The sequence below is a fragment of the Daldinia loculata genome (assembly GCF_022478755.1).
Source record: "Daldinia loculata strain CBS 113971 unplaced genomic scaffold F4817scaffold_45, whole genome shotgun sequence".
Classification (NCBI taxonomy): domain Eukaryota; kingdom Fungi; phylum Ascomycota; class Sordariomycetes; order Xylariales; family Hypoxylaceae; genus Daldinia; species Daldinia loculata.
Window position 1 is genome coordinate 129863 of NW_026054899.1, and position 25201 is coordinate 155063.

At 43.1% G+C, this 25201-nt stretch overlaps 5 protein-coding genes across 5 annotated transcripts; 4 read left to right on the top strand and 1 right to left on the bottom strand.

Moving 5' to 3' along the window:
• Window positions 1-36: 36 nt before the first annotated feature.
• F4817DRAFT_345499 (glycoside hydrolase family 51 protein) lies at window positions 37-2057 on the top strand (the record flags this gene model as incomplete). The annotated part of the gene is made up of 2 exons (XM_049304265.1): window positions 37-603; window positions 658-2057. The coding sequence occupies exons 1-2, from the start codon at window positions 497-499 to the stop codon at window positions 2054-2056; spliced, it is 1506 nt and encodes a 501-aa protein (XP_049156613.1). The 5' UTR covers window positions 37-496.
• A 620-nt stretch (window positions 2058-2677) lies between these two features.
• On the bottom strand, window positions 2678-4864 carry F4817DRAFT_318371 (WD40 repeat-like protein; the record flags this gene model as incomplete). Its single annotated transcript, XM_049300909.1, has 5 exons — window positions 2678-2701; window positions 2750-3181; window positions 3237-4454; window positions 4614-4777; window positions 4858-4864. 5 exons carry the CDS (start codon window positions 4862-4864, stop codon window positions 2678-2680), a joined length of 1845 nt encoding a protein of 614 aa, XP_049156614.1.
• Window positions 4865-7455: 2591 nt separating this feature from the next.
• Window positions 7456-8864, top strand: F4817DRAFT_199472 (DUF1751-domain-containing protein). The gene is made up of 2 exons (XM_049298561.1): window positions 7456-7932; window positions 8007-8864. The coding sequence occupies exons 1-2, from the start codon at window positions 7556-7558 to the stop codon at window positions 8731-8733; spliced, it is 1104 nt and encodes a 367-aa protein (XP_049156615.1). The 5' UTR covers window positions 7456-7555; the 3' UTR covers window positions 8734-8864.
• A 5284-nt stretch (window positions 8865-14148) lies between these two features.
• Window positions 14149-18004, top strand: F4817DRAFT_345507 (TPR-like protein). Its single transcript, XM_049304266.1, has 8 exons — window positions 14149-14850; window positions 14908-15111; window positions 15169-15251; window positions 15307-15486; window positions 15536-15628; window positions 15679-15835; window positions 15895-16139; window positions 16195-18004. Exons 1-8 carry the CDS (start codon window positions 14697-14699, stop codon window positions 17677-17679), a joined length of 2601 nt encoding a protein of 866 aa, XP_049156616.1. The 5' UTR covers window positions 14149-14696; the 3' UTR covers window positions 17680-18004.
• A 153-nt stretch (window positions 18005-18157) lies between these two features.
• F4817DRAFT_345512 (ribosomal protein L3-domain-containing protein) lies at window positions 18158-20004 on the top strand. The gene is made up of 4 exons (XM_049304267.1): window positions 18158-18375; window positions 18465-18621; window positions 18675-19348; window positions 19402-20004. The coding sequence occupies exons 1-4, from the start codon at window positions 18284-18286 to the stop codon at window positions 19655-19657; spliced, it is 1179 nt and encodes a 392-aa protein (XP_049156617.1). The 5' UTR covers window positions 18158-18283; the 3' UTR covers window positions 19658-20004.
• Window positions 20005-25201: the final 5197 nt, after the last annotated feature.

The following is a 25201-nucleotide window of genomic DNA, read 5'->3' on the forward strand; positions in this document are numbered from 1 at the left end:
GACATACCTAGCTTAGGTAATGTACATTAGAGTTAACTTACACAGGTGCGTATAACGAGTACATGTACATACTATGTACCCTGCTCACCTTATAGGATGGAAATGTTTACCTCATCCAACTTTTATCTTGGGAGTCTTAACTAATATCATAACTAGATAATCTATAAACTATTGGTTTCTCACCCTGACCTCCGTCAAAGCTGAGCACGGGATCAAACGAACTCCTTGTCGCGCCTCATTTATGCGCACCAATCGGCGCTCCCACGGGCAAGATTCTCCCGAATGGGACAACTTTCCCGTACCCGCTCCGGTCTCCGGTGGACCCTAATACGTGAGGGGAGAGGCGCGTAGCGGAGAGCCCAATGCCATATGAATAACAGGCGAGTCCGGGCTGGTGACAATGTCTTCTCCTATGACTTTTTCTCCTAGGTAGGTATACTCCGAGTCTGGAATTGTGTATCAAGGAAAAAAGGAGAGAAGTACTCAATAAATCACAATGACTACCTTCACCAAGATCACGGGAGATGAAACTCCCCTTATCGAGGTAGACGCGGCCAAGCGCCTGTCTAAGATAGATCCTATGATATATGGCGGCTTTACCGAGTAAGGGACATTCATCCTTGATATAAGACAAGATAACTAACAGCATAAACCAAGACATATGGGCCGCTGCATCTATGGAGGTATCTACGACCCAACCAACCCGCTGTCCGACGAAGACGGCTTCCGGACAGACGTGCTCTCGGCTCTTCGCGAGATCGACATCCCAGTAGTGCGGTACCCCGGCGGCAACTTCGTCGCGACGTACCACTGGCAAGACGGCATCGGGCCCCGGGAAAAGCGGCCCTCCCGCCCGGAACTAGCCTGGCTCGGCACGGAGACCAACCAATTCGGCACCGACGACTTCATGCGCTGGCTCGACAAGCTCTCGGCCGGCAAAGACCGCCGCGCAGAGCCGTACCTATGCCTGAACTTCGGCACCGGCACCCTCGACGAAGCCCTAGCCTGGGTCGAGTACTGCAACGGCACGCGGGACACGTACTACGCGAACCTGCGCCGCGCCAACGGACACCCCGAGCCCTACCGCGTCAAGTACTGGGCCCTCGGCAACGAGGTCTGGGGTCCCTGGCAAGTCGAGCAGATGACCAAGGAAGACTACGCCAAGAAGGCCATCCAATGGGCCAAAGCCCTGCGTCTCCTCGACCCGAGCATCGAGCTCATCCTCTGCGGGCAAGACGGCCAGAGTTCTTGGGACCACTACGTATTGCACGAGTGCGTCGGCTGGGTCGACATGCACAGCATCCACATATACACGGCGTCCAACAAGCACCTTCACAACGCCACGGCTCCCCTAGCCGCCGAGCGCGCGATCCAAATCACCGCCTCGCTAATCGATCTCGCGCGCATCGAAAACAAAGTCTCCCCCACGAAGCCGCCCACGCGCATCTGCTTCGACGAGTGGAACGTGTGGGACCCGGAGCGCGCGCCGGGCGAGAAGGGCGCCGAGGAGCAGTACACGTTGTCTGACGCGCTAGCCGTTGGGGTATGGCTGAATGTGTTTGTGCGGCAGAGCAAGTACATGGGCATGGCGAATATTGCGCAGACGGTTAATGTCATTAGTCCCCTTATGACGAACGAGCATGGCGTCGTGCGCCAGGCTACGTGGTGGCCGCTGTTGTTGTTTAGTAAATACATGCGCGGCTGGACTGTTGCGACGCATGTGCGGTCCGGTGCCTACGAGGGAGAGACGACACCGGCTTGGTTACAAGGGACGCTAGGCGAGACGGGCGCGCCATGGCTCGATATTAGTGCCGCCCTTGGTGACGATGGCTACGTAAACCTGGCCGTTGTCAACATTAGCGAGACGGAGGACTTCGCCGTCCAGCTAAAGGGTGTTGGTGCCGATGTGTCTATATACACCGTGTCCGGATCTCAAGTTAGTTCGACGAATAAAGAGGGCAAGGAAGAGGTTAGCTTGTCGGAAGGGAAGTGGGATGGTCAGGGGAAATACACGTTTGCAAAGCACACGGTCACATTATTGAGGTGGAAGTCGTAGAGCTGAGCTAGGCTAGGTTTGAACGACATAATAAAATTATCTGACATGACTCTCACAGTTCGTACACCAACACGGATTCGCTGTGGATGCCGGGTGTTGTAGTGCTTATACAAAAAAGGATGACCCGTTAGCTTATGTATACCTGAAAAAATGCCTCGCCCCAATGCTCCTAGCTATATGATAGTAACGCCTCGCCGCCTCCAAGATAGCCAGACATGCCGATCCGATACCCAGGAGTCGTCTCCTCGTTTTTGTCATAATAAATCAATAACGACAGTCCCTACAGTAGCTCCATGACACCTATCGCGACGATTCGCCTCACAACCTAGAACGGCCGTCCTTTGTTTCTTCAAACCGTTACCAGTAGGTGTCTAGACCTTGCGGTACTAGATCATAGATTCTATAGCTTCGTGGGAGCTTGATATTGCACTCGAAAATGCTGTAATAATATTGGTATGCCTTTAGTAGCGACTTTTCGCTACTAGCAACCAGTTAAGGCCTCGAGCCGACAAATATATCCTGATACGCTATGATAGTCGCTATCATCCCACCAATAACTGGGATATAACGTAATCCTTTGCGTTTGCTAGTGGAAGGCAACGGAGATATCATTGTAGTCTATCATCGGAAGTTGATAATAGCGAGCTGGCTTTTGTTAGCTTACGGCTAAATAAATTAGGTATCGTGACTTACCCGGCTGTTGACTCCATAAGCAAGTTTATGGCCTGTTATATCCCATTCTAAACAATGTTCGTCCTCCTTCTCCGACTCGGGGTTCATTCGTGGGCTGAGCCAACCGGGATGGGGCGCTCGGCTCCAACTTGCCCGGGGAATATTGCAGTCACCGACCTTCCAGATTAAAATTTTCTCGATCGTAGCTACAGCAATAAATGCGCCATCGGGGGTAAATGCCATCGAAACGATTGGAGAATCCATGGTCATAGAACATTTCGCTTTCCCGTTAAGAGCCAGGGCATTCCATATAAAAATAGCCCCGTCCTCACCACCAGAAGCCAAGAGCCGCTCGTCATCCGGGGGTGTCTGCTGCAAGGGCTGCCAAGCTAACGCCGTGACCGCATCATAGTGCGCTTCTATCTCACGCCGCTTACCGTTGCTGTCCCAGATCTGATAGTGCACCCGTTAGAAAGCAGCCTAATTTCGCCTAGAGGGAACTACTTACGTCGACAAACCCTTTCTCCCCACAAGTAGCCACCAGCGAAGTCTTCCAGTCAAATTGGACTTGGGTTAAGGTATCACCTTCGCGAGTGTCGAACTTCCGGATTTCACCAATTTCCCCATCAGCACACCTTAAAGCTATTAATAAGTCACCACCACCTATTAGAAACTCGGATTCGCTAATCCATGCAGCATCTAGCGGCTCCGAATCAAGATCGTGTCGTGGGAGGGAATATGTCAGTGTATTAGTCGATGAGGCATGGTAAATAGTTATTAAGGCACCGCCGTTATCCGGTGCGATGCCCAAGATAGCTGTATTATTAGGATTCCAGCGCAGTTTAAAGACGGGAGGTTCGGCAACCTCGAAACGTTGTAGATGAGCACCTTCGTAAGTCCAGAGGTCAATTCGAGCTTTCGATTCCGAATCTGTAGCGACAGCGATAGTAGACCCGTCCCAATTCCAGGCCATCGCAGTAACTGTGGCCGTGGACTTAATATCGTCTTCGACTAGGGAGTGGAAACTTGGACTGCCGCCATTCACGTGACCATTGAATGCAGGGTCGGTTGTGGCTCCACGAGAAACGTTCCAGATGCGGGCTAGCGCATCGGTTCCAGCAGCCGCCAAGATGGTGGGATCTCGGGGATGCCACTGACAATGCAGTAGCACAGGCGCGTTCTCGCCATTGATTCTTGCCAATGCTGTGGTTGGCGAAGATGTTGGCGCATCGTCGTGACCAGAGCCTAGGGGGATAAATATGGTTTCGGTAGCCAATTCCTGGACTTTGTCAACCTGTGTGCCCTGGTCGGGCCCGTCAGTTCGGGGAGTTGGTGTTGGCGCCTGTTCGCCCTCTTGGGGGGAAGGGTAAGCATGGTTGTCGTGGTTCTGCCCGTCAAGTTCCATCGGAGTTGTGGCTGCATCCACCCCATTTTCGTACCCATTACTCAGTCTTGGTCGCTTAGCTGGGGAACCATTCAGAAGCGCCGTTTGTGATTGCCTTTCAATTTGACGCTTTCGGTTATTTTCTGCATCAACACCGGACGTAGTTGTCGCTGCAGCTACTGTTTCTGTCTCTGCCTCGTCATCCTGGTCCATTTCCTCCGTTTGCTGCTGTTCCTCCTGCTCCTGCTCCTGCTGGTGAAGCGGTGGACCTGCAAGTAGTGGACCAAAAATACCTAGTTGCATCGCCTCGGCCACTGCCGCCGCAGCGGCATCACGGGATAACTACGCAGAAGAAACCTGTCAGTGCCCATCTGGCCGAATTCTGGAAATTAGAGCAAAAATGATTTTGACTCCATCACAACCCATGCTGAAGACTTGTCGCGCGCAGTGCACCTCGCATAGAAAATAATTAGGATGAATTCAGTTTTTGCATCGACATACCTGTTGCGACTGTGCATGCTCTCTTTCTAATGAGTTATACAATAGACCCTTGTTTATGACATTGACTAGCGCATGGCTTTTGACATGTTGCGCGAAATCTAGCTGTCGGTGAGGTTCCTCGACGTGCCACTCTTTTTGGAATTTGACGGCTGTCTCTCGATAATCTGCAACTTCAGGTTAATTTGACTCCGGCCCGTCTATAGCAACGTCACCGCTGTGTGTGCATACACACATACACACTCACACATCATTGCATAGCTCAAGATGCGTGAGGTGCGCGACGGCGTTATGAGAAACACGTACTGCCTTCTATTAAATATCTGCGATTTGATGTCAATGACCCGGTAAGAAGCGACGGCACAGGAGTAACGGGGGTACGGAAAAAGGCACAAGCACTCTGGTGTGTGAAGAAAACCGGAGATACCTAAGTAAGAAAAACATACCTCCAAATCAAGAAATTGACTCGGTTAGAGTCTAAATACTCCTTCATGGTCGCAAACGAGGGGCTATATGAAGGGGTATGATGCTACAATATCTAATAGTTCGAACAGTGGTGTCCTTATACTGGGATAGGCGGTATTTTGATCTCTTCTCATGAGGATGGTGAAGGAAAGAAGACAACGAGATTTTGGTTGTCAGGCCTTGAATGATTTGAGATGCATCCACGGGCAGGGGCTAAGCTACTATGGTACTGCCTTCCTAGTAGATCCACGCCAAATCCATCTTAGTACGGAGTGCTTAAGTACTTACATACCCTACACGCCGTTGCTAGTTGGGGAGCTACAGCCTACCTTGGTACCTACAGGGTATGTAACTAACCCAATTTTGTATGGTTAAACAACTTACATAAGTACCCAGGTATCTACATATAGGTACGTACATATATTACATGTAGGTACATTATGTATGTACTACCTAGCGAAGTACAGACGGCGACCGACTTTAAACTAAAACGCCTGAACGAAGCATTATCGACGTATAGCCAACGCAAACGGTTTGCACATTTAACTTGACTAATTTACCTAGCTACATACCTCATAACAGCGTACGGGGTCGAGAGTTGAATTGGAAATCTCTGAGAGTGCAAGGGGCCTGCTTCGGGGCGACTTTGATTGTACAGTGTAGGGCTGTTGCTCCGCTGCAAGATTTTGACTGGACATCAGCACTGAGTTGGTTTATTAGTCGAACCCTCTCCCTCAAAAAGGATTTAAGAAGGACCCCCATTTTTTACCATGCGAATAGTCTTGATCAAATTGCCATTGTCGAATGGCTCTGCTGCATATTGCTTAGACGGAAACCCTGTCCGAATCAGGTTCAGCATCGTAGCCTTCTTTTCATCATACAGTGTGTCTCAGTGACATTCTTTCACCACATCTTGTTGATGATCCACGCGGTAGCGGTAGGGCGTTTCCTGGTGCTGCAGGTGTTCTGTCGGGTGGGAGGGATGGATGGAGAGGCTAGACTCTATTTTGCTAGGGAGACAAGACGGCTTAGCCTATGAGGTAATTTTCCTTTGAACAATAGAAACGACAGCGAAACTCCAGACGACTCCATAGGCAATGGTCAGGGTTTATCATTTTATTAATCCGTCATCCTGGCTTGGCTAGCTTGGCTGGGGTACACCCGGAAATTCGCAATCGGAGAGGATCTAAAAAACTGAGATCGGTCGTGCTTCAACGCAATAGGAACACGTAAGGAAATATAACCGCATTATAATGAAGTTCTTTTGTTTATTATAACTATATGTGAATAGATCCGACGACCAATACTAATTCTATATTTTAGTCCTATAGATTTCGAGCTTGTATAACTATTGTAATGTAGGCAAGTATAAAGGAAGTTTGGGTTCGGCGGCCGCTAGAGCTGAGAAGAGTACGTACCAGAGAAAGTCGTAGCGTACCAAGTTTAGGCGAAAGAAACAGACGATCTTTCAAGACTTTGCCATCCGACTAGCGAATCGCCTTATCCGCTTGAGGCTTAGTGCATTGAAAATAGCATTGTGCCTCTCCGGCATCACCAACAATCCCTACCAGAATACCAGAATACCTACATGTACCATAGTAAATATGCAACAGCGCTAAAAGTTAAAGATGCCTAGGTTAGTGCAGACGAGAGAAGACAGAGAGAGTTAGTCCTCTTTTACTTCCTCGAGGTCCTTTGCCATGACCGTAAAAATCCGCAATAGTAACATCTATCGCCCAAAGCACACGAGACGTAATATTCTTAGATGGTTCAATGGATTATCCTATTATGGAGCTGCAAATCATGTACATACAGCATACATAGTATGCATGTGCCTGCACTAAGATGAGGAGGACAGGTAATCTATGGGTTCCACGAGTTACACATCATCGGCTTTTATCAGTCGAAACCATTTCGAACCTTGCTCCCCTGCAGAAAATTCGTGGCCCTAGAGACCGGGGCTAATCTATCTTAGGTACTTGGTACTTTGTTCAGGTCACGCACACGTACGAATCTCTCTCACTCCGGTTCGGTAAAATCGGAGGCGGATAGATGGATGAATATTGCGTGCAAGTATATAGAGGCCTATCTAAGGGTCTATCTAAGAGCTTAGCCATGTTGATAACAGCTTGAAGCTTTATTTCGTATTGTGTTGATATGGTATATGTACCTAGGTACTTTTGCGGTCCCTGGCCGGAGGGAGGGAGCGACACATCCGTAAAGGTTAATTTTGATGCTTTTTTCCATTTAAAGCACAGGGCATCTTATCTAAATGTATGTAGGTACCTAGGCTTGGGCTACCTCTCCCTGCAGAAGGAGGTAGCTTACTAAAATTGTGGCTGACGGGAAACGCACTGGCCACATCAGCCGTTACCAAACTTAACCTCGTAAGGTGATGTGCGGCTTCGACGCGACCCCGAAAAACCGACATCTCTCAAATTCTACCTCGAAGCTCAAATCCCTATATCCAAACCGCCGCCATGCCTCCGCGACTAAACATCCCACCTGTTACCCGTGTAGTACTCGTAGTCTTGCTTCTACAATCCGTCTTAAGTGCTGCCGTGCGCTACCGCCAGTGGTCTGCGCATTCCGAAATCGTCGTCGAATGGCTGACACTCATACCTCAACTGTCGCTGTTCTATCCCTGGACGTTCTTGACGGCTACTCTGGTCGAGAACAATATCTTTACATTGGCGATCGCTGGTCTGACCCTTTATCATGGAGGGAAATACCTGGAAAGAGCTTGGTCTTCAAGGGAATTCGCTAAATTCCTACTTGTGGCATCCCTGATACCCAATACTTTAACTTTCTTGATTCTCGTCACACTATTCACTATCACTCGCAACGAGAGATGGACGTAAGTCCCGCCCCCCCGGGATGTTCTAGGTTTTTGTTACATGCAGCTGAGAGTACTAACAAATAAAAATCCAGGTTGACAACTATTGCTGGCACGATACCCCTTCAGATCTCCTTTCTTGTCGCTTTTAGCCAACTCGTTCCCGCGCATACCGTTACACTTTTCCGAGGTGTTCTGTCTTTGCGCGTACCGAAGTTTCCCCTCATATACATCGGCCTTGTTGCTGTGCTGTCCTTGACTCCGTTGCTCACGAGCGCTTCCTTGTTCTCATCCATATTCGGTCTCCTTGCTAGTTGGACGTATTTACGATTCTATAAGACGATTTTCCCGGATCTTGATTCTTCGCAACCGACGTCTATGCGCGGGGATGCGAGCGAGACGTTTGCTTTTGCTGAATTCTTCCCGGGGCCAGTTAAGCCATTCGTTGCCGCAATTACCGAGCCGATTTTCAACCTGTTGGTAGCAATGAGGATATGCACGCCTTTCTCACAGGCTGATATCTCCGCCGCGCAAGGCAGTAGCTTTATACAGCGTAGCGGTCATGGAGGTGTTAGGGCTGAAGCTGAAAGACGGAGAGCCTTGGCTCTAAAAGTACTTGACCAACGTCTCCATGCTGCCACTGCGGGACCCAGTAGTGGCTCACGAAGTCAATCGCAGCCTCCTAACCAGCCAGGCGGCTCGGGAGCACATACTCATCAGCAGCCGAACGCTCAGGCTGCGATGACATCACAGCCCACCACCGTGTTGGGAGAGACAAACTATAATCCTGATCATGATCATACCGACAAGAGCGACTCTTGAAGTGTTTAATTTTCTGCGGAGGCTGGCGGGAGGCTCTCTTGTTTGGATCTCGAAACACCCCCTTTGCCATATGTCCGAATACGCGTGTATTTCTATTTTGGGAGCACTTGCGAGTTCGGAGTCGGCATTAGAGGATGAGGCATCTGGGTTTTGAGTTTAGGGAGTGAAATATCCCCAATCGAGTAATATCAAAGCGCCGGCTACAGTGTAGTTCACACGATGGCCGGATAGCTGTCGGGTTCAGTTTGGCTGGTCAGCAAGCTACGGTTGAGATTCCCGTTTGGTTTTATCGAGGACTACAAACCGAGCTTGAGATGCAGCATTATATGACAATTCTACGATAGATATAATATCAGCACTGCTTAGAATTTGGGTAATACGGCATGCCATCACATACCACACTGTCCACATATCTGTTTTACAGTATTTCACCCATAGAAGGATATATGCTGTCGCGTAGCATACAATAGCATACGACATCGTACAAACTCGCCCCGCCGTAATCCTTCTTTGCAATGAGTTAAAGAACAACGAACAAAGGGGGTAGAGAAATATATATGGTTATATACAATAGTGTATGATTATTCACTAGCAAAAGGTTATATGTCTTTGATTTATATAGTGCCTAAGTAGATCAGCGGTTTCCACAAGGTAAAGGGAATAATCGTTAAACAATGTTTAGCCTACATTTTCAAGTAGGGCTTTGCCGAAGCCATGTCTTATATATCTACCACCAAACCCACGAGACAAGATAGTAGAGAGCTTTTGATTGCTTAATTCCCCCTGGGCAATTCCTCTCTCTAGATATTCTCTAGTTATATGTATGCCTACATGTACTACCATGAGACGACCGTTGAGCGTAGAAGAACTCGTCTCGTGTTAGTTAGTCAGTACCTAGTGACGCCGTTTGAGTACTCACCTAACCTAGACCCAATTTAGACCTAATCTACCTATTCGTCTAAATACGGATGTCATACAGATGTCTAAACCCCACCTACACGTAGTGCGAAAGGTTAATAGGTACCTGTAACGTGGCTCTGAGATGTGGCATTGTGGCTTGTTTAGATCAAGCCGGTCGAGTTGCATCAAGAATGGATCTTAAAATAGTGGATACCATGTGGCTTATACCGTACATTAATTTGGGGAAACCTCAAACAGGTACACATCCTTGAACATTGACACCCTTGGATATTGTCTCATCATAATCGGTTTCCACTGCATCTGAGTACAACCGGATCGGCTGAGTACATGTGCACACGTATCGCTCGAGTGTGAGTCGCACCGCACACTATCCCCGAAGCCATTCAGGTCCATTACATGTGACTTGAACGAGTGTGCGAATCGGCAAATCTCACGCTTTTCTCTTCGGGAGCTACGCTGTACATGCAGAACATGCAGAACATGTAATGAAGAGTGCACGCTTACATACCACAGTACACTTGTACTTTAAAACGTTTCAATCCGTGTAAGCCCCTGTACACTCCGAAAAAATCCTATTCTCTAGGTCTCTGCTGTCCGTCTCCTATGCTAGCTGTGCTAGCGGAACTTGGGACAGCCCGCCCTCTCTTCCCGTCCACCTTGCCCAACCCACGGCCTTTACTAAAACAAGACGGCCATGTTTCAACCCACATTCCTCCTTCTCTAGCTGCCAAACCAACGTTGGCATATCTGCTTATTTCGTATATAGTTCGTGGACTACACCAACATGTCAAGCTTGCTCATCGGTCGGTAAGCGTCGTCCCTTCAACCGTTGGCTGGCTAAGCATTTGCAAAGTTGCAATATCGACCTTAGAGTTGCAGATTGAGGGAATACAAGCGCCAAATGCGGTAGAAGATTTGGTGAGGTTCTCTCTAACTGAGATGCGGCGAAAAATCTTGCTCTATTCGTACCTCTCGCCTAAGCAAAGTAACGAGGCGGGAATGCATATATATGCCAAAACAGCAGGGGCCAAACTCCATCTCAGCTGTAGTACAGTCCGTGGCCGATCGGTTTTGCTTTGTTGCTTGTTCAATGCTGGGCCGTCCCGAAATAAATCGCTGCCACCATCGTCAGCCCGCGGAGCAGTGATGATGAAAAGGCGCTTGCAGATTATGTACGTACACATGGGGCTAGGTAACCTACCTACTTCGGTACGTGACTTACCTGTATCCGGAGGTGTGCCAGGAGAAGCCCAGGTGTGCCTAGGCGATGCAGGACAAAGTACATACCCTGTGAGTTTTAAAGCACACCATCATCATCATTACTATGTAGACCGCCGGGGCCCCGATGCAAGCAGGCAGGACGGTTAGCCAGGGTTGACAGCTCCATTCACACGGGTGGTAGGGTGATCTGTATCTGGAGGTGTGGCACGTCAACCGTACGGACCGCTGCTCTCTTGGCGAATAATAGCCCACGCAACCAACGGCTGCATATGCGCGAGATGCAGCACACATATCTAGCGCTTCGTACCTTTGTACTCTTCATTCCACTGGCCTCAATCTAGCTGAGCTAATAATAAAAGGGTTGGACCGAAATACGGTATTGAACCCGCATATGTAAGGTATTATGGATGTACATAAATGGGCAATGGGAAAAGTCACACCGGCTACGACACGCCCCTTCGACCGTCCCCCCCTTCTCCCACTCTTTTATTAACTTACCTATCTTTTCCTGGGGCGCTTCGAACCAACTCGCCCGTTGTGCAACCATCGCTGCAGCATCATCCGTCCACTCCCTTTCCATTGATAGATCCCAACACCCACTCCGTGGACACTTATGCCGGGCAATCACATATTGCATGCGTTATGTACTGCGTGCAGGTTGCGGGAGAAAGCTTCCTTTTAACTGCCTGGCGATGACGATCACACAAGTAGTGATCAGCCAACCGGCCATCTTCCAAATGATCAATCAATCTAAGTAGATTATCGAAAAAGCGACACCCTGACACCCTGACACCCTGACACCCTGACATCCCGACTCATGAACCCCATGAATAATCCTGTCGAAGGACCATTACTAAACCCCACTCCCCCGACTTGCTTTTCGAACACTATGCGTGGTTGCGTGGTTGCGTGGGTAGCGTGTTGACTAAGGGAGGTACACAGGGTACTCAGGTACGCGCGATGATTTCATAGCAGGCTTGAAACATGGCTCTGATAGGATCGACTACCGTTGCTCGATGTAGTTAGTAGTACCCAAGTAGGTAAGGAGGAAGCCCAAGGCGGAGCAGGGTAAAGTTGACGAGAAAAAGCCCGAGGTGATGAAACAAATAAAGTAGTTTAGTAAGGTCGCGCGGTTGAAGGATTCTTCGGGAGGACGCTACGACGAAGTAGGTAATAAGCCCCAAACAGCGTTTAAAGGTCACGAACAGATTCCAACCCCTTCTTGTTATGACACGTGGGCTTTCTAGAAGCGTGTTAGCGCCGACAATAACACTACCTCAACAGGAATGGCCACCATGGTATTATTTTTCTTGTTCCCCCAAATCTGAGAAAATTTGGTGCCACATTGTCGGTGTTTCTTTACCCTCGATCTTCGGGAGATGACGAGATTGGTCGCTTGGCTATTTCCACCTCAATTTCCTTGCTGACACAATCCGGTAACCAAAAAAAAACCCATAATAGCCTCACAAACCTTTGTCTAGTTTTTTCTTCTTCAACGAGGTGTTACTATCCACCACCCACGGTTATCTAAACACGTCAATACCAGTAGCGTGTCTCTGGTTTTGACCTTATTCATGATTCGACATTCAGATATAAGCTCAGGGACGGAGATGGTCTAGATGAGCTTCTGCATGATTTGCAGTGACGAAAACTCGGCAATGGCAAGTTACCTGATGCGTTGGTGACCCACTGTCTCGAGCTGACCAATGTTGTTAAAACTACGTCTGTCCGACGACAGGTTCAAGATATGGTTTCGAACGCGGATCCTCGACGTCAAATGGCCACTGCCTGACCTCTGCAATGCCTGGTCCGTTTAACAATTCGCGCTCGTAATAATAAAATGCCAATAAGTGTCAGCACGGTACGGGCGAGTGCGTGGTTGAGGCCTGTATGTTTGACAAGTGTCAAGCCAAAACGTCGGAATTTGTTAAGACATGGCTTTAACTATCTTGGGTAATTCGATTCTGTACGTCAAGCCTTCTTCGCGAGATTGGCTTCGATGAGGATAAATACTCCGACAGAGAGATAAGCGTTCCTCAAGAAAATTAAATTGATTTCCCCTTAGGTTTCCTCCTCGTCTGCGACGTACGACATGTATGTAGTATGTACCTGTATGTGGTATGTGCCCGTATGTAGTACGCAATGAGGATTGCCCCATCGCCCAGGTGCGGCTTTATGAGGTTATGTACCTATTTATGTAGTGTACATATGTACATAGGAGGGTGTGCGGTTCAAATGCCAAGCCGCAATATGACCCATCCACACCCGCCCTTTCTCAAACCCTGTACCTTGCCTTCCAAGCAACCCTCCTCTCTGGGGCTCGCCCATGCCAAGCGGCAAGGTAAGAGCGAATCCGTCCGAGCCGCTACCACCGGCGATTGACCAAATTTGCAGGAGTTTCGGAACTTTGCCCGCTCCTTGGTCCAGGTTTCCGCAAAGTAACTAATTCGTACCCTTCCCCTTCTTCCTTGCAGGAACCATCATTGCAGAGTTTGGTTTCAATCAGAATTAAAACGTACTGTCTACTTACAGCGGCTTTCCCAGCCGCGCCCGTTATCTCGGGCAATAGTTTAATCTTGCTCCAAACATCACAATAAAAAGTGTCAATACATAAGTACTGCCGACTTCAGCATTGATTGGTAAACTTTACAAGAATGATATTTAAGCGCACGCGGCAAATGATGACGCATACTCTACAGACATGCCAAACACGGAAGAAGAAATAAAGAAAGGGAAAGAAAACTCTGTCCACCTCAGCAGCGAAGAGTACCTAACTTGTGATAATGAGTGCGAGTGCTACTACGTACTTGGCGTGTTTCTTAGATGAGTTGACATGCTTCAACAGACTCGGATTGCGTTTCTCTTGGGTACCCGCAAGTTGGTAAAGCGTCGAGACATATATATACATCTAGTATAAAGATGCACCGCCGCGTCTCGTTCGATCCAGATACTGCTTCAATGGCAACGAAGTTGTGTAGGTAAGACGTATATTTAGGACGCGAAGGAGCAATAAGGGTCCAGCTTGGCTGAGAAACATGAAAAGAAAAAAATAAGTAGGTAGGTATAGGGAACTTTGGGGCTGGATTAAAAGAAGAGTGGACTTCGTATTACCTGCACGTCTTAGGCGGCCCACTTATACTACTGTATACATTGTGGTTACCTAGCCTAGACGACTTCTAGGTCTAGGAACACTCGTTCCTTGCCCCACATATTACTCCCATGCTAGTTCTATCTACCTAAATATTGCAGGTGCTATCGTGGGTTAGGGTAGCTGCTGTCCATCGAAATCCTCCTTGGGTCTTCTCCCAAACTCTTCTCTTCTTCCCGTCTACCGTCCAGCCTCTCCACCGCTTATTCTCCCCTCCCCTAAGCAAATGGGCCATCAAGACAAAGATTGAGCCTCATATTCCGCATTCCTTTCTATTCCGTCTCGACTATTAAATTTGTCGTTTGTAGACGTTATTCCCGCTTAGACGCGATCCGAGCATATTATACTGCTTGGTACTTAGCGGCTTGTGTTAAGCGCTCTTGCCCGGACCAAGTCATTATTTACGACCTTGCGACCGTCGAAACCATCAGAACACTCCACAACCGTATAATCAGCAGTTTACCACCGGCTTTTTATAGGCGTTTGCGCACTACGTCTTAAAGTTTTAATTCACTTTTGCGTATCTTGGAACTTCGCATATTTATGTACCTTTTATCAGTATAACTACGTCGCAAACGAGTTCTCCGCAATAAGGCAGTTTTGTGGTTTACCGAAGCTGGAAAACATCTAAGCGCCTCGGTGAGGCGGATTTTGCTGACAAGTCGAAATATCTATGGCAAATCACCACCCGTCGCCACAGATGGCGATGCAAATGCAGCACCATGGCCCGCCAGTACCTCCTCCTCCTCCTGGCCCGGCCCAGGGGGGTCAATGGGCTCCGTCGCGACATATCGTTGCGGTCAACGAAGCACTCTGGATGCAAATTGGTGAGTATAATATGAGAGCGTCATTCGCCAGGTGCAATGGACTGATAATTTATATAGGTAGTTTCTCTGAACTCCTCGGCAACTTAGACGAAGCCATGCTCGCCTACGAGCACGCGTTGAACGCGAACCCGAACTCCATTCCCGCAATGAACGCAATCAGTCTAATCCTAAGGACGCGTGAGGATTTCCATAAGGCGGTAGAGTACTTGCAAGCTATACTAAAGATAGATGCAAACAATGGCGAAGTCTGGGGCAGCCTGGGTATATTCAACTTTATACGCCCACATGTGTATTAACTTAGCTAACACTCACCGTCAGGGCATTGTTATCTTATGATGGACGACTTACAGCAGGCATATGCAGCTTACCAATCTGCGTTAGTTAATTTGCCGAACCCCAAAGTAAATAACAGCTTTGACCTCCTTGTTTATTGCCTAGCTAACTAACACACAATAGGAACCCAAGCTATGGTACGGGATAGGCATTCTATACGACAGATACGGTTCCCTCGACCATGCCGAGGAAGCTTTTTCGCAGGTCATGCAGATGCAGCCGGATTTTGAGAAGGCAAACGAGATTTATTTCCGGCTTGGTATAATTTACAAGCAACAATCAAAATACGGCCCAAGTTTAGAGGTATAGTCCATTAATTAGCATGAGCCCACTTGACTCTAACCCATTACAGTGTTTCAAGTATATCGTAAACTCTCCGCCGCCGCCATTGACCGAAGAAGATATCTGGTTCCAAATTGGACATGTTCATGAACAGCAGAAAGACGTAGGTACTGGTCGATTGTATCGTTGGAGTGTATGCTAAATCATATGTAGTATGATAACGCAAAGGCCGCCTATATGCGAGTTCTTGAGCGTGACCCGAATCATGCCAAGGTCCTGCAGCAATTGGGTTGGCTGCATCATCAGCAAAGCAGTAGCTTTCAGACCCAGGAGCGTGCGATCGAGTACCTAGAGAAATCCGTTGCGGCTGGTAAGTGGTGGTCAAATCTATAGTATGAAATTTGTGCATTTCTAACTCACACGTGGCAGACAACAACGACGCCCAAAGCTGGTACCTCCTTGGCCGATGTTACATGTCACAGCAGAAGTATCCCAAGGCGTATGAAGCATACCAGCAGGCGGTGTATCGTGACGGGCGGAACCCTACATTCTGGTGCTCTATTGGCGTGCTCTATTACCAGATCAATCAGTACCGCGATGCTTTAGATGCATATTCTCGGGCGATTAGGTTGAACCCGTATATATCTGAAGTTTGGTATGACCTGGGTACTCTGGTAAGTTTTGTTTGCTGTCTTCCATAAGTTTAACCTAGCTGACGAATATTTCCAGTACGAATCTTGCAATAACCAGATCAATGATGCTCTGGATGCATATCAAAGGGCCGCCGAATTGGATCCCGCTAACCCGCACATCAAGGCGAGACTTCAGCTTCTAAGGGCTGGTCAAACTCCGGGAAGCCTCCCGCAAGCTGTGCCCACTGATGTTCATCCCCAATCCTACGGCGCTCAGGGACCACAAGCACCTGCATGGACTGGCTCTGCTCCAATGCAGCAATCCGGACCCGGCCCTCACAGGCCGCCCCAGGGACCTGGCGCAGCCAACGGTTGGGGCCAAAGAACCAGTGATATCAACCCACCACAACCACTTAATCCCTATGAGCAGCGCGAGCCCTTTCGCGGGGCGCCACCTCCACTCCCGCGACAGCCTAGCCCTAGGCAGGAGATGAGGCAGTACGGAGAGTCAGGTCGTCCAGGTCCAGCACCGATTCGAAGAGGTCCTTCTCCAGGCCCACCCACCCAATACGCACCCCCTTTACCAGGACCGTCTCAGCAACCCCCTCCACCACCTGCCCAAGGTCCGGCTAGAGTTAACAATCCGAATTATACGCCAGCACCTTCCTCAAACATGGGTCCCACGAATGGCCCGCCTAATGGCCCCCCACCGCACTCTCTAATGCCCTACCGTAACGGTTCCCCTCGTTCAGAACCAAGACTCATCCATGACAACCGCATGCCGTCACCAAAATCGGCTTATCCTCAGCACCAACCTCCGTTCCCTCACCAGCAAGAGCCGGGAATGCCGGGCAATATGGAACCAGGCCCTCACCCAAAAGGGGCAATTAGACCCGATATTCATCAGGATCACGATAGACCGTCCTCAGTAGCGCCCAAGAGGATGCGAGAGTGGGAAGACGAGCCTGCCATAAAAAAACCTGCCAACGAGGAGACTCGGGCTCGCATGGAAGATATACGTCACCGACGACAATCCACTCCACCGCGGGATCCTTACCGTCGTTCTCCTGATGCCCACAGGTTTGAAGAACAACGGCGCATCGAGGAGCAGCGACGCGTCGACGATCAAAGACGAGTCGAAGAAATGCGACGTGTTGAAGAGCAACGACACGTGGCCGAGAGTTATCACCCATCAGATGCCGCCCATCATCCACCAGCACATGCAATGCCAAACCATCTACCTCCTATGCAGCAGGGTCCACCTCCTCCATTGCCAAGCTTAATTCATGACGGACCGCAGCCAAGCCCTGCCCCAAAAGACTACCCCCAAGATGAGCGGCAGAGACTCGAACACCCACCAGCTCCTACTCCGTCGCAGATAAACGAACCAGAGCGGGCAGCTAGGAAAATGGATGTTGATGATGACTACGATGATAGTGGGGAAGAAGAGAAGAAGGTGGGCGTTAATGGCGCGGCATCGGGGCCGGGCTCAACATCGGGAGACTTAAAGAACACGACACCTACCAGTGCTAGCATCAATGGAATAATGGGACCCGCACCCAAAGCGGAGGGTAACGTCTAGGAAGGAGAGAAAGATACCAGTAACGGAATGCTGAACTTCGATACATACCCAATTTCATTGTTCAGGATTATTTCAAAGCTATGTATATCAATGGTCAAGTTGGCGAGCTGCCTCCTGTTAGATACTGGCAAGGCGATAAGAAGTCTGTCTATCGTTTCTAAACATTTGCTTTATCAGTTCAATAAACTCAAAATCCTTCCTACTGTATTGTGCCTCAGATTATGTGCATTGCCGATATGATGATACATACCCGTAACTTTCTAAGTATGCACGTCTCGTGTCAAGTACCTGGGTACATAGTACCTACTCGTAGGTAATGGGAAATGGACCTTTAAAAAAATTAAAAAAAGCTTGAAGATCATTTTAGTGGGGTTGGAAAAGCTCTCCAATCACATGGTCCGAGCTTTAGGGTTCCTCTATTTGCCTTTCCTCCCACATTCGGTTATTTGCCGGGATTTTACAGCCCACAGGTTTTTGCACTACCCACTACCAAAAAAAAAAGATTGAGCTTTTCTCAATCCCGAACATTTTCTTCTATCCTTAAACCTCCCACCCACGACCTGTCGATTGACTTCTTCCTTTAACAACAAAGGATCAATCGAAGATGTCGCACCGTAAGTTCGAGGCTCCCCGTCACGGCTCTCTCGCCTTCTTGCCGAGAAAGCGTGCTGCCCGTCATCGCGGCAAGGTAAAGTCGTAAGTTGACACCTATTTCATCAATTCGCAGTCGTGCGAAATAACTTGTTACTTTGAATTTGGTACTAACTTACAATTGCTACCGTCAGCTTCCCCAAGGATGACCCTAAGAAGCCTGTCCACCTTACTGCCGCCCTGGGCTACAAGGCTGGTATGACCACGATCGTTCGTGACCTCGACCGACCCGGCGCAAAGGCACACAAGAAGGAGATTGTTGAGGCAGTCACCATTATTGACACTCCACCTGTACGAACAACGCAGCCCGCTTGGCTTTGCGCCTATGGCTAACATCTTCACAGATGATCGTTGTTGGTCTTGTGGGCTACATTGAGACCCCCCGCGGTCTCCGATCACTCACCACCGTGTGGGCCGAGCACTTGAGCGACGAAGTCAAGCGCCGATTCTACAAGAACTGGTACAAGAGCAAGAAGAAGGCTTTCACCAAGTATGCCAAGAAGCACTCGGAGAGCAGCGGCTCTTCCATCACCCGCGAGCTCGAGCGCATCAAGAAGTACTGCACCGTCGTTCGTGTCCTCGCCCACACCCAGATCCGAAAGACCCCCCTTAAGCAGAAGAAGGCCCACCTTATGGAGATCCAGATCAACGGCGGCTCCGTTGCCGACAAGGTCGAGTTCGGCCACGGTCTCTTCGAGAAGCCCGTCAGCATCGACACCATCTTCGAGCAAGATGAGGTGATTGATGTTATCGCCGTTACCAAGGGTCACGGTTTCAACGGTGTTACTGCCCGATGGGGTACTAAGAAGCTGCCGCGTAAGACTCACAAGGGTCTCCGAAAGGTCGCTTGTATCGGTGCTTGGCATCCTTCCCACGTCCAGTGGACTGTTGCCCGTGCTGGTCAGCAGGGTTACCACCACCGTACCTCGGTCAATCACAAGGTTTACCGTATCGGTAAGGGCGACAACGAGGCTAACGCCTCCACCGAGCAAGATGTCACCAAGAAGACCATCACTCCGTAAGTCACAGCCAATTCAAAGATATATTAGGATTCCACTAACGTATGCATAGTATGGGTGGTTTCGTCCGATATGGTGAGGTCAACAATGACTTCGTCATGGTCAAGGGCTCCGTTCCTGGTGTCAAGAAGCGTGTCACGACGCTAAGGAAGTCTATGTTCACTCACACTTCGAGAAAGGCACTGGAGAAGGTGGAGCTAAAATGGATCGACACCTCTTCCGAGTTTGGTCACGGTGCCTTCCAGACGCCTGCCGAGAAGAAGCAGTACCAAGGTACGCTCAAGAAGGATCTCGTCCAGAGCTCGTAGAGAGCTTTACGTCTCCTTGTATCTTGTCTTTGCATCGGTGTTCCTGGTTCCCTTTTTCGGCTACTGCGATGGGCATGGTCTAGGGTTGGCATTTGAGACTCAAAAGAAGTTAATGAACGAATGCATGAAGTAAAAGCCACAAGATGCGTGTTTTCTGCGTTCGTGACAAGCAATCGTAGTCCAATATACAGTAGCTGAATTATAATTACGTTAAGCCGAGTAGACACGTACCCTATTAGTAGCAAGCAAGTAAAGGCCGGTATGGGTCAGTAAAGGCCTAGAGTATATCCACGAAAACTAATTGAAGCTTAGGAAGGTCGTTTATCAAAATGGACATTGGAATTTAGAGCTAATTATTGTATCTATCCCCATACAGCAATGTGATGTAGTCTGGCCTTACTTATAGCTATAAAGCTAAGATGATAGAACGTGTAACTATACTATATTAGCATCTTACTTTAATATGCTAACGGGGTCTAACAATGCCCTTGATCGAATTGAGTATTTAAGGAGTCGGTTTAGATTAGTCTCGTGTGACTACTCTAGCCTCTGCAACAACAAACTTTAGCTAAGTCATTAACCTATGTACCACTTTACATACATGTAGTTGTACATGTAGATACATCTACTCGATGCTCACATGTATTATCTATGCTTATCAGGAGACGTAATGCTATTTTAAATTTATAGTTTTTCGGTAGTCCGATCCACCAAATTAAACGGTGCTGGGACATGCTATGCATAGGTCTACCGTTACCGCGCGTCTAGTATAAAGTTAACCAACTTAGTCTAATATCGGCAAGGACACGGACTCTCCGCATATTTTAGGTACTCAAGTGGTTTAAGTCCTTGCGCAGCTATGAAAACTTACTTAAGGTTTAGTTTCAACATCGTTGACAGCAGGTCAACTACTGATCGCTAGACATAAACTCACTAGCTAGTTGATTATGAGATGGAAATTTTAGTCTAAAAGCTTGATGACACCGACCAAATATATATAATGTACCTACTATACACGTACTAGGTTAGGTACACATATTAGGATAAAGGCATGTGTCGATAAGCCGACGGGGTAGTCGCCAGCGTCAAGTTCACATGTAACTGAAGCAACAGTGTATTGAATATGAGACAATCGAGTAAACTTTGTCGTGATTACCCCAAAAGAAATATTATCCAACTCGTAGAAGGAGCAAATTTACATCAACAGAAAAGTCTCCTCTCGCCGCTTCCACTATTCTAGTAAACACTCAACATAACTTTCTTCTCGTTGATCTTCATTCAACAGAAACTAACAACTACATATACCTACCTATATTTTAAATTCATAATGGTTCTACGTATAAACAATACATATCCGGCCAACAATCATGGAATCCTTTAATATTACAACGCGTTGATATCTCTAAACTGTATCAGTAACACTCTACAACGTCTACACTACTAAATATCAAGCATTTACTACATAAGTTTGCTTCTATCATAGGCCATGATGAGGAATCAAGGCAAAACAGTCTCTATGTCTACTACTACAATATAAATTCTAAAGAAAACTATATTCACAACACCTTCCATAACCTCGAAATAATCGACGTACTACCTAAAAAAAATCCCCAAGCAGACGCATTAAAGAGACACTCCTATCTCGAAATAGACGTTGTAAACGATGGCACAAAGTCCACAATATGCGTGGATTCGGGAGCTTCCAACGAAATGGTCGACATGAACTGGCTCAAAACCTTCGTCATGACATTACGATCTCTCCTACTTTACGATTGGGGACTACCGGCAAAAGCGATATCCGACAGAGATCCGAAATTCATATCAGAATTTTGGCAAACTTTATTTGCCAGATTGGGGATAAAGCTGGCAATGTTAACTAGCTATTACCCGCAAACCGATGGATAAACTGAAAGGAAAAACCAGGACATCGAAACGGCTATCCGATACCACTGCGCCGTATCGCAAAAACTATAGATCAATATTATCCTAGCTTTGCAACACAATTCCAATAATACAAAATCAACAGTATTATAACATAACCTAAACGAAGTAGTTTACGGGTTCAAGCCGAAAACAGTAATCTTAATAATGGAGTTGCCAAATAACTTTATTAATTTCGACATTTTACGAGAATTGTACCAAAAAGAGGCAAAAAGCGCAATGGATTTCGCCGCAGCCGATGCGAAAGTGAGATATGATAAAAACTACGAAGTATTCGAACCGGAGATACCATTGAACGCTGGCGGAATAATAGGAGCAATGGAAATGAAGAAAAAAGCTCGTTTCGCTATTAAGATGCTTATTAAGAAAACTTTCCTTTCTTGCTTACATAACATTTTTTCGGAGGAAAGTTTTTGCTTTTAAATTTGAACCGGGGGGAAAAAGCTTAAAATTCAAAAGCATAAACCAATACGTAATAAAATTAATAAAATAAAAATTTAACCAATTAAATTATTTAATTAATTAGGTTAAAAAAATATATTTAATTAAATTATTTAATTTTAAATATTAATTAATACGTAATTTAATTAATTAAATAATAAATAAAATAAATAATAAAATAAAATATTTAATTAATAAACGTTTTTTTTTTTAATGGTAAAGTTTTTTATTATTTAATTAATTAAAAAAAACCGTAATAAAGTTAAATTTTAATTAAATATATTAAAAAGCATTAATAATAATAAAAAAAGTTAATTAAAAAAGTTTAATTAATTAAAGTTAAAAAAATATAAAAAAAAGTAATTTATAACTTTATATTATAAAAAATAAAACGGTTTATATAATAATTTTAACCAATTAAATAAAATGCACGTATTTATTTAAAAACTTTAAAATTATACCTTAATAAACGGATTAATTGTATTAAATACGATTTTAAATTTATATTATTTTAATATATTAATATAATTTTATATGATAATAAATTATGTAATTTTTTTCAGTTTTAATTTATATATATAAATTTAATTTATTTAATTAATTAATTATAAATAAGATTTAATAAAGTTTAATAAAGTTTATTTTAATAAAAAAAAGTTTTAACGTAATTTTTTAAATAAAATTTTTTATATATATTATATTATTTTTTTATTTAAAATTTAATTTTTTTTACTTTTTTTATAACTTTTTTATTAATATTATATAATTCTTTTATATATATTAATTTTATAATATTATAAATTTTATTTTTAAGTTATAAAAAATTTATTATAATTTATATAGTTTTAAAAAAAGTTATTATTAAATATATATTTTTTAAATTATTTTATTTTTTTAATATATATAACTTATTTATTTATTTTATTTTTTAAAATTATTTATAAATTAATTATTTCTTTTTTTTTAATTATTTAATTATTTTTTTTTTTATATTTTTTTTTTAATTTTTTAACATTATAAATTTATTATTTTATTATTTAAAATGTAATATTATAAACTTTACTTTTATTTTAATAAAGTTTTTATAAAATATTTGATAATAAAAGTGGCAACGGCGTATAGGTTTTAAAACGGCGTGGCCGACTTTATTAATAGTTTTTTTTTTTTTGGTTTTTAATAATATATTTAATGTTATTAAGATTTGTTATAAGTTAAATTTAAATTTGTTAAATTAAATTTTATTAATTAAGTTATTATTATTTATATTATATATTAATATATTAATATATATTTATTTTTATTATTAATAAATTAAATTTAATTTATTTATAATTTAAATTAATAATTTATTAACGTAAATGGTTTATAAATATAATTAATATATAATTGTTAATTTATTAACGTTAAAGTTTTAATAATTAAAATTTTAATGGTATTTAAAAGGTATATTAAATATATATAACCATATAACGTATTTATCGAAATTAACGCTGAAATGTTAATATGTTATTTTTTTTTTTTATCTTTTTTTTACACGTTATTTAAACTTATTTACGGGAAAATTTTAACGTTAATAACTTTTTACCACCATTATTATTGTTATTGTCATTAATATAATTTTTTATATAACCATTTATATAATTAATGTTAAATATATTTAAATTATTAATTATTAATAATGTAAATTTAACTTTATTTAAAACTTTTTATAATAATTTAACCCGAAATATTTAAAAATTTTATATTTACTGTAAAAAACGGTAGTTTAATATATAATTTAAAAGTGGTATATATTATAATTATAAATTTTATAATATAAATTTAATATTAAATAATGTATACTTTTTTTTAATTAAAAATAACTTTAATTTTAATATTATACCCGAATTTCTTTTAATATTAACATAAACAAAAAAAATGGTTATATTTTAACTTTATTATTTTGTTAAAATTTATTAAATTTAAAATTTATAATATTATTATAAAAGTTATATTTATTACTTTTTTTAAAATATTAATTTATTATATCGGTAATTGTTAAAATTATTTAAAAAGTTTAACGTTATTATATTATAATTAATTAATTTTTAATTATAATGGTAAATCTTTTAAAATTTCCGTATTTATTAAAAGTATATTATATAATAACTTCGTTTTTTACGGGAAAATTACTTTAACTATTAAAATATTTTAATAAATAAAAGTTAATTTTTTTAATTATTAAAAAATGGTAATATGTTATTATAATTACTGTTATATTAATTGGGTAATAATAATAAAAATGTTAACGATAATATTTTAAATAATAATTTTATTATTTTTATAAATAAATGTAATATTTTTGTTATTTTTAATTTAATTATTTTATAATTATAACTTAATATTATATAAGATTTTATTAATAAACCTAGTATTTTATTTAATTTATTTAATATTTAATTTATTTTTATATTTAAATTAAATAAAATTTAACCACTTTTATTTTTTACATTTTCCATTTTTTACTTGTGTGGCGTAAACAAGTTTATAACTTTTTAGTTTTATAATGTTAAATTTACAAATTACGTTAAATATATTTTTTAATAATATAATAATAAATTTACCTTTTATCCCCGTTTTTATTACGTAATTTTTAATATATTATAACGTTATTAAATTAATAATTAAAATATATTTTATATTAATTAAGTAAATTCGGTAAATTTTATTAATGTTAATAATATATAAGTTATTTTTAATAAAAATATATTAAATATATAAACGTTATTTAATTTAATAGTTTAATATATTATTAACGTATTAAATATTTAATTTTATTAAATAAATTAATAAACGAAATTAAATTTATAAGTTAACGTATTTAAGTATTTAACGTTATTTTTTATTTTTAACGTTATTAATATATAATAAAATAGTTTTTATTAATTTTTATTAAAGTATTTAAAATGATAAAACGTTAATAAAATCTTTAAAATTGTTATAATTAAAAGTAATTTACGGTTATATTTATACGTTATTATTTACCATTTTTATATTTAATTTACGAAATTTTTTAAAGTTATAATTTTAATTAAATTTAAAATTAACAATTTTTAATATTAATTTAAATAACAAAATTAAAATAATTTATATATTTATATATTATTATAAAATAATAAATAA